The sequence below is a fragment of the Semicossyphus pulcher genome, unplaced genomic scaffold (assembly GCF_022749685.1).
Source record: "Semicossyphus pulcher isolate SPU_LCO1_2020_fin unplaced genomic scaffold, fSemPul1.0.p SCAF_3, whole genome shotgun sequence".
NCBI lineage: Eukaryota > Metazoa > Chordata > Actinopteri > Labriformes > Labridae > Semicossyphus > Semicossyphus pulcher.
Genome location: NW_027211704.1, coordinates 18,934,566 through 18,949,806, shown reverse-complemented (window position 1 = coordinate 18,949,806; position 15,241 = coordinate 18,934,566). Strand labels below are relative to the sequence as shown.

At 42.0% G+C, this 15,241-nt stretch overlaps 1 protein-coding gene across 1 annotated transcript in view; it reads right to left on the bottom strand.

Annotated features, from left to right (window-relative positions):
* Positions 1 to 9,641: 9,641 nt before the first annotated feature.
* foxp4 (forkhead box P4) overlaps positions 9,642 to 15,241 on the bottom strand; it is a 58,620-nt gene continuing 53,020 nt past the window's right edge. Inside the window, exon 17 of the mRNA XM_069677663.1 lies at positions 9,642 to 14,995. Coding sequence (XP_069533764.1) covers positions 14,848 to 14,995 — 148 coding nt within the window. The 3' untranslated portion in view covers positions 9,642 to 14,847. The remainder of the gene's footprint in view (positions 14,996 to 15,241) is intronic.

Genomic DNA, 15,241 nt, shown 5'->3' with positions numbered 1-15,241 from the left:
CAGTTAATTAAAACAAAACTGTAGTTGTAAAGAAAATATTTTTCTTTAAGCACCTTTTTCTCTGTAAATGTTGACGTTTCAAATTGAAGAAAACATAGATGTGAAAATAAAGGAACCAGTTATCATTTGTTAGAATCCTGTAATTGTTCACACCAGTGGTCTTAAGTTTGACAAGATGCCAAGTGGGCCACATGCAATTGCGTGGACCAGCCTTTGTTATTCAGGTGCAGGGTCACAGTTTTTACTTTACATGCCGCCGTGACTCACTGTGGGAATTTTTCTTCATTCATTCTGGTGTGCACTCGGCCTTTTAGAAGTCCCAGTACGAGACCAAACTAGGTCAGTCGGCGATGACTCACGTTTCATCCTCATGAAAGTAATTGAGCACTCCAAAGTAATTACAAGAAACCCTGCAAAACACATCCCCTCTTTATACCTTGTACATGCCAGTCACATCTGCTGGTTATTTTCAAAAGTCTCAAAAACTTACTTTCAAACTTTAAGAGCAGAAGTATTGAAACCAGAGTAAACCTCAGAGAACATCATTCAGAAAGCGTTCATAAATCTGACGTCTGTCGAGGATAATCTACGTCACGGACAAACAAATTAGGTTTAGCTAAATGTAAATTAGACAGGCTGGTTAAAACGTTTATTGAATGTATTTACATTGATGCCCATACAAATATAACTTGGTAGTTGTCAGTCCTGTGTCTATAGCACTACATTATTTGAATACATAGACCTTTGACTGTCCTAACTCACTTATATTGTCAAAAGTTTTTCCTCTTTTCAAATACGCATTTTCAATTTTGCATGAAATTATGGTTTATTGACAGATGCAGTTATTTTGAAAAATAAACCCAGTATGTTTGGTGTTGAAGGAGCCTATTGTCTCTTTTAAATATAAGGCTACCCCAAATATTAAATGACGGTGATCATATGTACATTTTCTTTCCTCTGCAATAATATACATAAGTATACTTTAATTGCAGAAAACCATGACAGTAAGGATCCTTGAGCCAGTCTTCTAATTGCTGCAAATCCATTGTTCTTACTTTTTAGAATAACTCTCTGACTGATAAAAGCACAACTAATTTCCAACTTTTTTAAGAGTAATCTTGAGAGTTGTCTTTATCTATAAATATTGTAAAAATAGGGTATGTAGGAGAAAAGAAAATGCAACAAAAAAATGAGTACAAGTTATGTCACAACCCATGGCAGACAGGCCTGTGTTGACACCTGAAGGTTGCGGCTGTCGAGAGTGTTTCCTGTGATTGATGTTTGGAGGCGTGGTAGGGGCGCGAGGTAATGCACAGCAACAAATCTTCTAAAGCTTTTGAGACAGGCCTCATTTTTACTAACAACTTGATAACCTCCTATTCAATTTGTGTGTACAACCACTCATCTGACACAGCCAGGCTTTGACAATGAAGCCTTTATAGGATTTATGCTCAGTGGGTGCTCCGTGTTCGTCTGGGCATGAGGGTCAGAGTTTGTGTGGGCAATCGGAGCGCGAGAGAGGCTGAGCGAAAATACGATAAGAAGAAAATGGCAGCATTTCAAAGTCTCTTTGAGCTAAGTCATATCAACACATTTCATATACTTCTACTCCCTGCTGCTTAACATGCATAATTTAACAATTTGTCATCTACCACAGGAGATTTTGAACAGGATTGGACAAGAGCACTCCCAAACTGTATCATATTAAATTCACCCTCATTTTAAGTCATTCACAGGATCACAATGAGTTAAATTCTCGTCTTTTAACTGATATCATCACATCAATGTAATAAAAACAGTATAAATAAACTAAAGACAGGCTTCAAAAGACCCTGGGATTGTTGACAATACATTGTGGCTAAACCAAAGGATTGTGTGTTTGTACAAGTTTCAGTCTCCCCACCTAATCCAGCGCTGAACAATGAGAGTGGAGAAATGTTCTTGTCATCGACTTCCCGAAAAGCTTACGCTCTCGATCCTCTTACTTCCGTTCCTGACTCACATCCCGCTTTGGCATTCACCGCACCCACAAGACAAGATCCCTACAGTACGGGCTAATAGCTTTAATTTCTATTTCTTATTTGGAATGAACAAGAATTTTTAAACACTAGAGGTTTACAGGTATGTTTATTTAATCAAATATTTTTAAAGAGTTTTTATTATTATTATTATTTGAAGATTCATAAGCACACTTGTCACACAGTAGGTGGGGCATTCTACCGACCTTGTAGATATGCTGTTTGCCTTTGTTATGGTTTTAAATGACAGCTTCCTGTCGAGTTGAAAAGAAACTCCGATGAGAATCTGGTGCACCAAGCACACCAATGTGGCAGCGTCCCTCTAAATTCATCACCTCCACCAGTGTTATTAAATCAGCTTCCAATTATGAAACATGAGGTGCTGTTGACCAATACACATAGGTATTTTACTGAGTGCAGAGGGACAGTGCAACAGCAGATTATATTTCAGCCTGTTCCTGAGCAATAAGTTCTTTAAAGAAATACAGGCCTACAAATAATTTCAAAATCACTGTTGTGCAGAGAGTAAGATAAGAGGAATGAAACATGACAGCAGAATCGTATATTTGGCCTGGACAAACCAAAAACAGACAAGGGGTAAATAATATGGACACAAACTATAACTAAATATCAAGCAAAACTTACCAAACAAAATGTCACCCATGACATAACAGCACATGGTTTGACCCAACGCGATGGCTCCAACAGTCTCTGCCCATAGCCACACCTCTTTCTCCACCAGGAATAGCCCTCCGTCAACAACCACAGCAACCGAAACACTAAGACTCAAATGATTAATATATAAAAAATAGCCTGTGTAACATTACAGTTATAGTTTGCGCTCTCCATATCAAACAAAGTACAGTTACATGCAAACAAACCAATTCAAACAAATCAAACAAACTGATGTTGATAGTTTGGGTGTGGTTGACCCTAAATGAGATGCCAACGTGCAGCTAGCAAACTGGTGCAGTAAAGGTGACTCGGTTACAAAGTGTTGCTGTGGTCATCAACCCACCTCCCTCCAGGACTCTTGATGTATCAACAACAGAGATGGTCAGCTGTGAGGTTGTCCAGAATGGTTGCATTGCTGTGTACCAGCAGGTGATCCTTTCGTTGGTAGCCTTCCCATCCACTCCAGGATGAGCTCTCTACCCAGAAGGTAGTACAAGACGGAATGAAGGGCCCACCTGATAGCCAGTACCTCCTCCTTCTCCAACAGGACTACCCAACTTCCTGGAGGACAGTCTTTGGCTGATTCAAGCAACTGTATGGCCATTACCTGGTGGCCTGGATAAGCACAACCCCCAGACCTCTGTCGGTAGCATCTGTTTGCAAAATAAATTGTTCCTCCTCTGTTTATTTAGCCAAATATGGGTCCAATGAGGTCTGTGAGTTGAGCTGCAAGAAGCCTCTGAAACTGAAAAACCTTATTAAAGTACCTGAAATCAACACAGAACCTTATGATGCCATCCTTCTTTGGCACCAGGACCACTTGGTTACAACACTTACCTTCTAATATCTTGATGATATCTAGGACAATATGTGTCCTCCAAGGATAAGATAAACCTACCTTGGAGCAGTTTGTCTTTTGAGAGGTGGCTTAGGTCATGGTCCACAAGAGCAACAGCAGGTACCTGCACCTGCTCCTTCAAGATATTTTTATGCAGTATAGTGGAGCATGGCTGCTTGGTACTTGGTATGTGGATGGCCCAGGTTTATGGAGTATCTGAAACAGTTCTTGCCACTTTTTTACATCAATGTGGAGAAGCACTGGAACTCTTTGTCCAGGGTAAATGGTCTCTACCAGTCCGACTGATCGTACCAGGACTTCCTCTGTCGCTGGGCCTCTACCGTGTGTGATTGGGCAATCTTAGTCATTGTCTCCAATCAGTTTGTCATCTGGACAACATAAGATATATTGTTGACCAGATTCCACCATCTCCTTGTCTCCAGGACATGAGTAAGCCTCAATCAGTTTTGGGGGAGTTCCTTAGGCTTAAATACCAAGTAGCCTAATACCGAGTACCTTCATGTACACCTTCAATAAAGTGGACATAAAGTAAGGTCCTGTTTACACCTTAATTAACATGTTAATTGTAAGTTAATCAACACTTTGACTAACATGTGCCCTAGGTGATACAATAACAAGTGGATAGCTCCAAGCAGGGCAGTTCACAACCAAGAAGAATAATCACAGCACCTCAATGCACCTTGGCTGCATTCAGACTTGTACTAAGACCTGTCCACTTGTGTTAGGATTACCCGGTGTTAACAGGGTCTTTGTGCTTTGATCAGTCGAAGTATTTCATGTGGGAAGCCTAATCTGGAAGAGAACTGCACTAAACAGAAATAGAAAAACGTCTTAGTACTCTAGGATTATCTGTCTTAGGTAGCATATCATGGCTCCAAGCCTTGCTCCTTTCAACAGGACCAATGATGTCCATCCTAGCTTCACACTTCCATGTACGTGAGTCGTGCTTGAAGTGGAGCTCTTTTAGCACGTCATCTGGCACTGAGGGCAACTTTTGCAGAATGTGCGACATCTCTGCACCTGCCAGGACTGTGGAAATGATGTTTGATGCGAGCTGTGGTGTTATGCTTACCTTGGGGACCAGCCTTGGTAAAATAATTCCCCAAGGTGAGTCAGATGTCAGCCAGCTTAGCAACCTCCATCGCTGAACCTGGGTCATACCCAGTGGTCCAAACCTGAGCAAAGGGACAATCTTCAAATGTTGCTCTGATATGATTATTTCAATGATTTTCTGGATTGTTTTACCTTTTAGCTGGATCCATAAAGCTCCCTCAACTTTGCAAATTACTCCTTGGGGCCATCTAAAGGGTTGGCCACTGTGGAGTAGAATCTTTAAGATAGTACTTTATTGATCCCCAGAGGGGACATTTGGTAACTTGCCTGTGGGTTTCATTGTTATTGTTGTTTTAAAAGGGAATTTAAAGCCTGATTTTTTTCTGGTCATAATCAAGGGAGTTGTCTATGTTCTTCTGCACCTTTGCCCCATTTGCTTTGCCAGTTAGCAGCAGTGGCATTAAGTGAAAACCCCACTGGCATTCTACAGCAATGCATTAAAATGCAATGCATTAGTGTTGATCATTATCAGTTAATCTTTCCAATCAGGGCTCAAGGTGCAAGTGAAACTGACCTTATAAGGCTAATGTTGGACTGGCATCATGGTAATGGCCTCTGCTTGGGCCTGAGGGTGGTGTAAGTTGATTGGTCGAGCCTCCAAATCGGAAGGATCAGAGTCAGGAATGGAGATGTTAGGGCTTCAAAATGGTGCTCCTTTCTTGCACTTACCTTGTTCGTCTTTTCATCACAGGCCTCCTGCTGCACCATATGAGCCTGAACAATGGCAACCAGGTAATTCTTCCAAAAATGTTCAATTATTAGTTAAAGTGAAAAGGTTATATTTGAGCTTGAATTGTAACAGTGAGTTATTGCAACAATATACAACATGCCATAATATGCTGTCCCTCCCTCACAGCCAGTAGACCTGTTCTTTGTTTGGCTTAGGCCTATGAGGCTTTAGAGTCCTTCCTGCGATCGAGCAGAGAACCAGACGGTTGCCTTTTTTTGTCCGCCAGTACAGAAGGACTGAGGTGAGAGCTGCTCCGCCTCTGCGTCACCAAGACCTCTGACCATGCATGAGTTGCCACATCCAGTCCCGACCCAGCGTCAGGGTGGTAGACGCAGACTGAGGAAATGTGGAGACTGAGAGAGTCCTGACAGAGGGACAGAGTGCACGTGAGCGCAGTGTGTGTGTGTGTGTGTGTGTGTTCACAGAATAGCGAAACTGGAGCCACATGCACAAAGAGAGGATCTGCTGGGACACTCTCCCAGAGTATTATTCTAAACTTCTGACTTTGATTGTTACAGTGGTTTTGAACGGTCTGGTGTGACTGAGAGATTGAGCGAGAGTGAGCGAAGGAGAGAGAGAGAGAGAGAGAGAGAGAGGAGGGCGAAAATGTGGTTCCAATCACTCACAAAGATGCTTTTGTTCTGTAGCTGGGGCCCTCTCTCTCTTTCTCTCTCTCTCTCTCTCTCTCTCTCTCTCTCTCTCTCTCTCTCTCTCCCTCTCTCTCTCTCTCCTCTCTCTGCCACACATGAAGTCGGCCAGTTTCATCCACTTTCTCATCAGAATTTTGACTTCTCTGGGCAGCACTATTGGGAGGAAATAGCATATCTGAGAGACACTAACAATTTGAGGCTGGATATGTAAAAAAAAACAGGACAAAAACGATCCGGCATTTGTGCGAGTTGTTTATCTTTTTGGTTTGGTTTGGGCTTTGTATTGAAAAGCTCCCTCGCTCTCTTTGTCTTTCACGTTTGTGAAATGTATGAAACAACAAAGGCAATGAGAACTTTGCTTTCCTTTTCTTGTATAAAATTCAGTTGAGCGCTGTCGCCTCACAGCTAGAAGGTTCCTGGTTCGATTCCCAGTTAAGACGAAGTGGGCCTTTCCGTGTGGAGTTTGCATGTTCTCCCTGTGCTTACGTGGGTTCCCTCCGGGTACTCCGGCCTCCTCCCACAATCCAAAGACATGCTCGCCAGGTATATACATATATTATAATTATATGTAAAAATATTTTTATAGCACATAAACCTGAAACTGAACATTGATCACTAAGACCACAGTGAGGCCTAACAGGGATCTAATTGGGCCGAAACATTTGTAACATCACTATAAGGTTAAAGAATAGTGTAAAAAGAAAAAAGAAAAAAAATATTTTGTCCATGCCAGCTCCAAATAACCTTAAAACCTTTTTACATCTTTTGCTCTCTTCTCAGATGCACCGCCCAGTTTGTGCCACGTTTCAGCCCATTTTGATCTGGCTCTTTAAGCCGGCAGATTTTAAAACATCCAGGAGAAATCACAAGTTGTGTGAATTATGCTGAATGAATAACATTTAGTTTTGTATCGTCCTTTTTTTATTATGAAGCATCTTTGATGAATGAAATGTACGTTCAAAATCCTCAAATGTTTGGGTGGACTGACAACGACAGGATTAGCTTGTTTCATTTGAATGCTTCTAAGTTTTGTTTGTAGAGCTTGGAAGAAACGTCAGGATCGTTTTATTTCTTTAATACTAATAATAATACATTAGGCTGGGTATATTTTTTCATGCATGACACAATATAATAAAATCAGTCAATAAACAAAATATATTCTATGTAATAATATGATTCATGTGGTTTAAAGCGGATGAACGTGAGCTCAATCTGGGCAAAACTCAAGGTTGTGTGAGTCCATTGCATGTGTCTCAGCTCATCAGACTGAATAAGCAGATCTTGATGATGGCTGCAGAAGCAGATGCACTGTTTGTTGTGTTGTTTTGAGTAAGTCATTATACTGTTTGGACGACGGCCCACACCTTCAACCACTGACACAGAGCTGAAGAAGGGGGCGAAGGAGGAAGACAGACAGAGTGAGCGAGCGAACGGGGCAGAGACGGAGTGAGATGTTAGCTCGGGTCTCAGTAAATTTATTTTGTGACTCACAGGGTCTGCCTGGACCTCAGTGCTCTCCATGCTGCTGGGACTAACAGCCCTCCACACCCACCCACACACACACATACACATATTGATTTAGCACTGCGAGGCCACGCACATGCACAGGCAAGCAGATGCATAAATGTGTGTACAAATCCTTACACAAACAAGCAAACAGGTTCACAAAGGTACAGTACGCACACACCTACTGCTCACTGTGTCCAGATGAGCATTAAGAAATATACTGAGAGCTTCAGTCTCAGGTTTACGCCAAACATCACTGTGCCATGCCAAGAATAACCTCTCTGTGTGTTGCTCTGCACCCTGGCTCACCTTGTACAAGTATATAGTTCTAAGTTTCTGCTTAGTATTCACGGCGTGTTCATGCCAGTGAGTGTGTGTCTCTGTGTGCGTGCATGTGTGTCTGTAATAGGCTTAGGAAGGGGTCTCTCCAAAAAACCAAATGTCACAGGGATTTAAGCGTCAAGAGTGAGTTTCCTCCCAGCTGACTAACTGAGAAGTTCACTAAAAGCACAAGATTAAACAAAGTTTCAACTTTCCAAAAAACATCCAGCCAGTTTCCATTTTTTCTCCCTGTGGCAACACATCCATGATGCAGCGCACAAGTTTAAAGATGAGCTGTAGGGCATGCGCCAAACCTGCCAGGGAGAGACGCAGGTGATGGAGGAGAAGGGAAACTGGAGAAGGGGAGTGAACGCAAAGTACGCAGAGGTCACAAAAACTACTTTCTACAATATACAGCTTCTGTTAAATTATAAGACTTCCTGTTATTCACTCCATCACTCCCTACAGGTAGTTCACTCTGGTCTGTTCTGTGCTCTCTGGCCCACCCTGTTGGTCGCACCATGTCAGTGGACCTGGTTGTGTTTGTTGCTGGGTTTGTGTTTGTGAGATGCTGCTTGTTTTGTCCGGTTTGTTTACTCCTCCTGGTGGCCACTCTCAGTATCACAGCACACGCTGACCTCTCTGAGGGCCTGCAGGACTGATGCAGGCTGCACCTGAAACTCAGGGGAAATCCCCACTTGGGCTGCCGGTTGTTGTTTAATGAACTCTGACCTCTCTGATGAAATGTGGGGGACCGCATGTGCAAAAAGACACATTTTAATTGTGTTACTTGTAATTGGATCAGCTAACTACTACACTGAGTTGGCACCATAGGAATTATTTGATGCATTTTTCTTAATGGTAATATTTCTGACCATGATAGGGCATGATAAATGAGCAGTATAAAGATATTGAGGTGTCAGTAGCATTACAAATGTTTGAGGTAAACACATTTTAACACTGACATTTGGAGCAGCACCATGATATTGAGGTTTAATATTAGTTTTACCTGTGTAGTGTGAATTAACAGCATGCTAAGAGAACATTTGTGCTATTTTACAAACACTTTAACCTTCCTTCATGGTTAACAGCAGTGGCCTTGATTAATTTTCCTTAATTATAGTAGTTACAGGCGGCAGAAGTAGAGCAATAACAAGCTGCCTGGCAGAGGTCACAGTGAGGTAAAGGTACATTTAATACTGTGTATTTCCTTCTAATAAAGCACTGCCTTTTCTATAAGTGTTTGTGTGTAGATAGAAACATGAAATAAAATGAAATTAACAGAAAAACTAGAAGCTGAAAAATGACAACAGAGCTCTTAGAGAGCTAAAGCGTTAATGATTGTTGTTGCTTGGCTGCTGTACTGACCTGCATCATAATTTACAGGTGTTATTCACCTGGTATATGTTAACATTAGCTGCATTAGATGCAGTTAAACATTAATATATTAGAGCAGAATTATACCAGCTGAAGCACCACAACTTTTAAGGCTACTTTTCCCATACAGAGTGGCTCCCAAAGTTTTACTTTCGATGATATAATATCTGTGTGCAGCCTCTCATGACAGGTAGCATGCTTTGTAGTATTTTTTTCTTTGCAGGCCGATTTATATCCAAACTTGTATGAGGTTTAAAAAGGTTAAATTAGCAAGTAATCCACAAAGAAATATAGAAATATATTTTTTCTGCCATATTTGTTTATCATCTTGTTCTTCCAGAAGCTGGGAACTCTGTCTACTCCGCAGAGGAAACACCAAGGACGCAGCGAAGGACAGTGTAATAAGTATTTTATTGCATTTTATAATGCCATTGTCAATAATTAGTACAGATTACATGCAACTAGACCTACTGTACAGTTTTTTTATTGTCTGCATGGACAGACACAAGAAGATTCAGGTTACAAATACACAGATATATGTGTGTGTTTTTATACAGCATGAAGGAAAGGGCAGTGACTGGCATTACATGGCTACCCGGGGTGGAGGGTCAGAGAGCTGGGCTCCACTGTCCGTCTAAAGCCACCGCCCAGTCCCCGTCCCCGCCTCTTCCTCGGGTCACACTTTCAAATAACAAGAAACAGAACAAAAACCAAAGGATAAAGAGAGGTAAACAGGTAAAACTGAAACTAAGAAACAATTCAGAGAGTCACTGCTGAAAATGTACACACATTCCTAAGGTTTAACCAGAGGAGAGCTGAAGTGGTAGTTCCATCGGATTCTGGCTGTCTACGCGATAATACCGTCAGGCAAAGCTCCACTTTGAGAGTCCCTTCCCCCTCACATGACGCCTCAGAACTGTCCAATCACACGGCAGGATTTGGGCTCCCTGCGTCCTGTGAGTCAGTCACCGGCCAATAGGGTGCAGGCTGGTGCTACAACACCATAAGGTGGATGCACGAGAGATGACAGCTATCGGTAAAGGTGATCAGTGAAGTCAATGGAGAGTTTTGGAAGTAGCTTGGTTTTTGTTTGGTTAAGGTTGTGGCATTGGTTTGGTTACAGTTTGGTTACACTTCAGGAGTTTGGACTAAGCAAATGGTTGCTTGCAATGCCTTTGGTAGTCAGAGGATGAGCTGCATCTCTGAGCGCCTTTCCACGTTTTGGTACTGAGACTCAGACGAGTATGAAAAATGCATCAGTGTCAGTCTTTGATCTGCCTCTGTGGGACTGGGAGATGAGGTGTGCGACTGGTCACCACCAGACAGGTGTGTGGCAGCAGCGACACCCCCAATGGCGCCTGCAGATGATTGACAGCTCTGGGGGTCGGAGTTCAGCACAGGAATGACAGGGGTCGGGGGTCAGAGGGAGGGGTCACAGGGAGCTGGGACACATATTGGCACCTGAGAGGACCAACAGCAATACCTTTCAAGAGCTCCGCGTTTTTAAAGCAAGAGAGGGGCTACATATTCTGACTTTTTTTCCTCATTCTCTTTTTCTTTTTCGGAGGTTTTGGTCCTGTCTTTGAGAAAAAGTCCTTCTGAGGTATCAATACATAATGAAGTAACTTTTTAGTTTGTTTTCCATTTGTTTTTTTTCTTTCCTTAAAAATGCATAAATGCAGTACAGAGACAAAAAAGTATCAAAATAGACCTAGCTAAGATAAATATACAAACAGGTGTTACCTAAACCACTGATCTAACTTTTATTCTTTTAACTTTTTTTTTTTAGAGATAATACACTTAAAAAATCAGCGTCCCAGACGTTTTATGAAGAACTGAAAAAAAAAAGTGGAAACAAACAGAACTAATAAACCGAGATACCTGCAGCACTTAATATGATAAATACATATACTTCAGCATTAGCAGTACAGTATAGGAATCAGAGCTGAAAGCTTTACAATAGCTAAACAGGTGCAGAGAAATAAACAAAGAATGAAGAGAAATCAAAGGACAAAACGGGAAAGAATGCCCTGGAGAGATAAGTCAAGCATTAATATACAAGAATACATCATGTTATGCCAAGCTGGAGAACAAACAGAAGTGTTACATGGCGACCTGTGAACAATCTACATCTTTATAAAACAGCTTTGTTTACAGGTGTACCTTAAAGCACGAGTCAGAGATCATCTATGTTCTGTATGCAGCAGTTCCTCTTGGTTTGGATTGAACTAGTAGTAGTGATGAGTTTCATTACGTGTGTTAGTCCTCTCAGCGTGTGGGTGCTGCTGTGTTGTGGGTCTTTGGATATCTGGATGGTCAGAGCCTCTGTTGCACTAACCCATAGCCCTGCGTCTATGCGTCTGTTACACTCCTTTGTGTGTGCGTGTGTGTGATTCCGCTGCCAATCATAACCTCCCCGACAAAGAGCCGTTAACGGCCCGTTCTCATAGGCTGAGATCATGAGTATGCACACATACAGTAAGAGCTGACTGGGTGCAGGAGTACGGTCAGTTTTACACAGCTGATAGAAAACTTTTCACGACACACTTTGAGACATAGAGAGTGCTTTAAGATGTGGTCAAAGGAGAGGTAGTCATTTTTAAATCCATGGAAAGTGAAACGTCTCTGTGTTTTTGGGCTCGAGCGGATGTATCAGGGAGTCCGGATCCTTTTTTTTTTTTTTTTCATGTCAGTCATACAGTAAGTGAAACAACAAATTTGGCATTCATTATTATCATCCAGGAAGAATGGAGAAAAAAACATATTAAAGAGCGTTCAGTCTCCCGTTGGCTATGTGTTGAACCGTTTTTGAAAAGGAGGTAGTGTTATTTTTGGTTTTTATCTCGTTTCAAGATGCCTGTCTGCCACTTTGTACTCTGTTAGAAATCAGTCTCTAATGTGACAGGAAACAGTCCTGTGTGAACACAAAGTCTTCAGAAAGCTTCTTTCATGAAATAAGAAAAATTGTCTGAAGTGCAAGAGAGAGTTTGAGAGAAAGTATGAAAATATGAAGCCAACTTTTGATTACATGACGTCCCTTGGTTGTTTTCCTCTTACATTGGTTTATGTTTTATCAGTGTTTGTAGTTCCCTCTTTGTGGTAACAAATGCTTTTGGAATAAGTCCCTGTCTAACGCTGTGACTTTATAGTACACTTCCTCTTCTTGCGAATAGAAGAAGAGGTTTGCTTCCTACATTAAAATCTGAACCAGTAAAAGTCGAATTTAAAGCCAAATATTTAATTCCCTATTTAACCTCTCTTCTCTTGACATCTCAGGTCGTAAAGGTACATAAATATTGTGTTCAAATGCCGCAGGAGCGCCTGGTTTTCAGGCCTGCTCGTGCAGTAGTAGGGCCGGTCCTTAGTTTGTGTTTGGAACACAGTGTGGCCTTAGTGTGGGAGAGACAGGGTTTCACCTCTAAGTGCTTTCTTTCAGTTTTCAGAGGAACTGCGTGAGGTTTTGTTAATGCTAGTTTTTGGCCTCATACCTAATGTGAGTCACATGTAACCGCTTATAAAAGCTTTGATGTCTCCAAATTCTAGTTTGCTTTACACACTTTGGTTTTTGGAATGGTCAGCACTGTAAGTCATGTAAAAGTTCAACACAATAGTCATATGAATACAATAAGAAGAGTTCAAACTCCTGGTTTGTTGTCTTTTGGCCAATTCTTCAAGAAGAAAGAACAAAAAGGAAACTCATAAAGGGCAAAATAAACTACAGGGTTTTTGGTTTTCTACGTATTTCTTTGGTTACCTGTAACAAAAATAAAATGGGAATAAGCAGATAATAGATTAAAATAAATGTTAAATTTGGTATGGCACTGTAGAGAAAAGTAATGCTTTTATGCTCACAGAAAACAACAGAAAAAATAAAATCTCACGTGCTATTCCTTTAACACAAACTCACACAGTGAATTGCAGAAAGCTTCTACACAGTAACTATTACAACCATAGAGCTTTGAAGCTGAGCAGAGTCGCCGCATTTGGTGTCCCACAGAAAGAATTCCCCCTTTTTTTTTTGTTTATCAATTTGGACACAGTTCCAGGCGGAACCTTTGTGGGCTGAGGTATTCTCTGACTGCAGTAATAATATATATATTTTTAAAGCATCACTGATATTTCTCAACTAAATACACAACCGAAAACAAGTGAATGAGAGAAGTAAAATAAAAAAAAGATTCAGCTGTTAAATAATCGGTCTGGATAATGGCAACTTTAAGTGCTATTTCCAATTTCTTACCTGCTACACTTGGGACAGAAAGGGAGGGGGGAAGATTTAGGGGTCGGGACAATACTGCGCGTTCTTTTTTTTTGCCAATACTCATTTGGAATGGTGTGAACAGCCAGAGTAAATCAAACAAATTACAATACAAAACAAAAAACAGCATCCTTAGAAAAAGGTACGTCGAAACAGAACGCCACCGTGGAAATATTGATCCTCAAAAGTAAAACAATGATAATAACATCAAATAAAAAAAGGAAATGACAAAAGCTACCACACGTTTTTTTTCTTGTTATATTCCATAATCATGAACAGTTTTCTTTTTTTTTAGTCACAATATTTCTGTAGACGCTTCCTCCCTCATTTCTCTTTGCTTCCTCTCGTTTCGCCTCAAAGTGTTCCAAGCTCGTCTCTCCGTCCGCAGACGGTGGAGAGGAGAAGGACAGCACCAAATGGTCCTATTCCTGCAGTCTTTTTTGGGTGGAGGGTGGGGTCGGGTGGAGGCGGGGTGGGGAAAAAGTCTTCTTTTTTATCTCACTTAGAAGCAAAGAGTTTAAAAGATGTCCGTCACTAAGTGTCTTGCTGGGGGCAGAAGGGCCGCGCCTCCTCCGTGGGGTCGTCCTCGTCGCGGGCTGGGAGACAGACGCCTGCTCTGCAGAGGTGTTGGAGCACTGTTGGAGGTAATCTTTGATAGCACTCTTCCTTCCCGTCGTGAAGCCCGAAAGTTTCATTTGAATTAAATCAAAGAAAATGAAAAAGCAAGTGATTGACTCAAAGAGGAGCGGGGGGAAGGAGGTATTCTGCACAGTCCCTGTCGACTGCTCCAAATCTATATACACATGATCCTGTGTGTGTCTTTCTGTCTCACACACTCCTGTCTGACGCGGAGATAAAACGGCTAGCCAGGCAGCCCGAGACGACAGTGAGGAGGGGGTATGCAGAGTGGCGGGGGCCAGGAGGAGAGTGTGTGTTCAAAGCTCCAGGGGTCTCTACACAGAGGCGGGTTTGACCAGGGAGGAAGATGAGACATGGTTTGACGTGTGTATGTGTGTGTGTTGGTGTGTGTGTATGCATCGAGTGGTGTTACACCTCTGAGCCAAGTGTTGTAAAGAAACACATGGAGGTAAAGCAGTGCTCCACAGTCTTGTTTTTGCGTCTGTAAGTAACAAAGGTCATCTAACCCTGTTTGGAGTTTCTCCATGTCGTCCTTGGTTGCTTGCATTTTTCTTAAAAACAACAACAAAAAAAAACATTCTCTTTTTTTCTCTCTTTTCTCGTAAGTGTTACTGTGTTTTCTTTTCCTCTTCATGCTGACGAGAGGGCTCAGGGATTGGTCTCGCTTTGTCTCGTCCCTCTGGTCCAACGCGGAGCTTTTCTTACTCCAGCTCCTCGGTGGGGAGATCCTCCTCCAGGTCGCGCTCGTCGCTCGGCAATGGCAGGCTGTGTGTGACGCCGGCCAGGAGGGAGACGGGCCGACTGTCCTCCTCCAGCTCAGTGGGCTCCTCCTTCACATGCACCGGGTGGCTGGAGGAGAGAGCAAACGGGTGTTAGCGGGCATTGACGAGATTTATTATTATCTATTTCATTATTTTTGGAAATATACGTCTGCTGGGACTTTAGTAAAGTTAAAGTTTAGTACAGTTGAGGCAAATTCTTATCACAAAAATGCCTTCGACCCACTAATATCTGGCTGCAGTTGGTAACTGTACTTTGCACCTTCACCTCTCTGTACGTTCATGTGTGTGTGTGTGTGTGTGTCCTTGTCCTTAC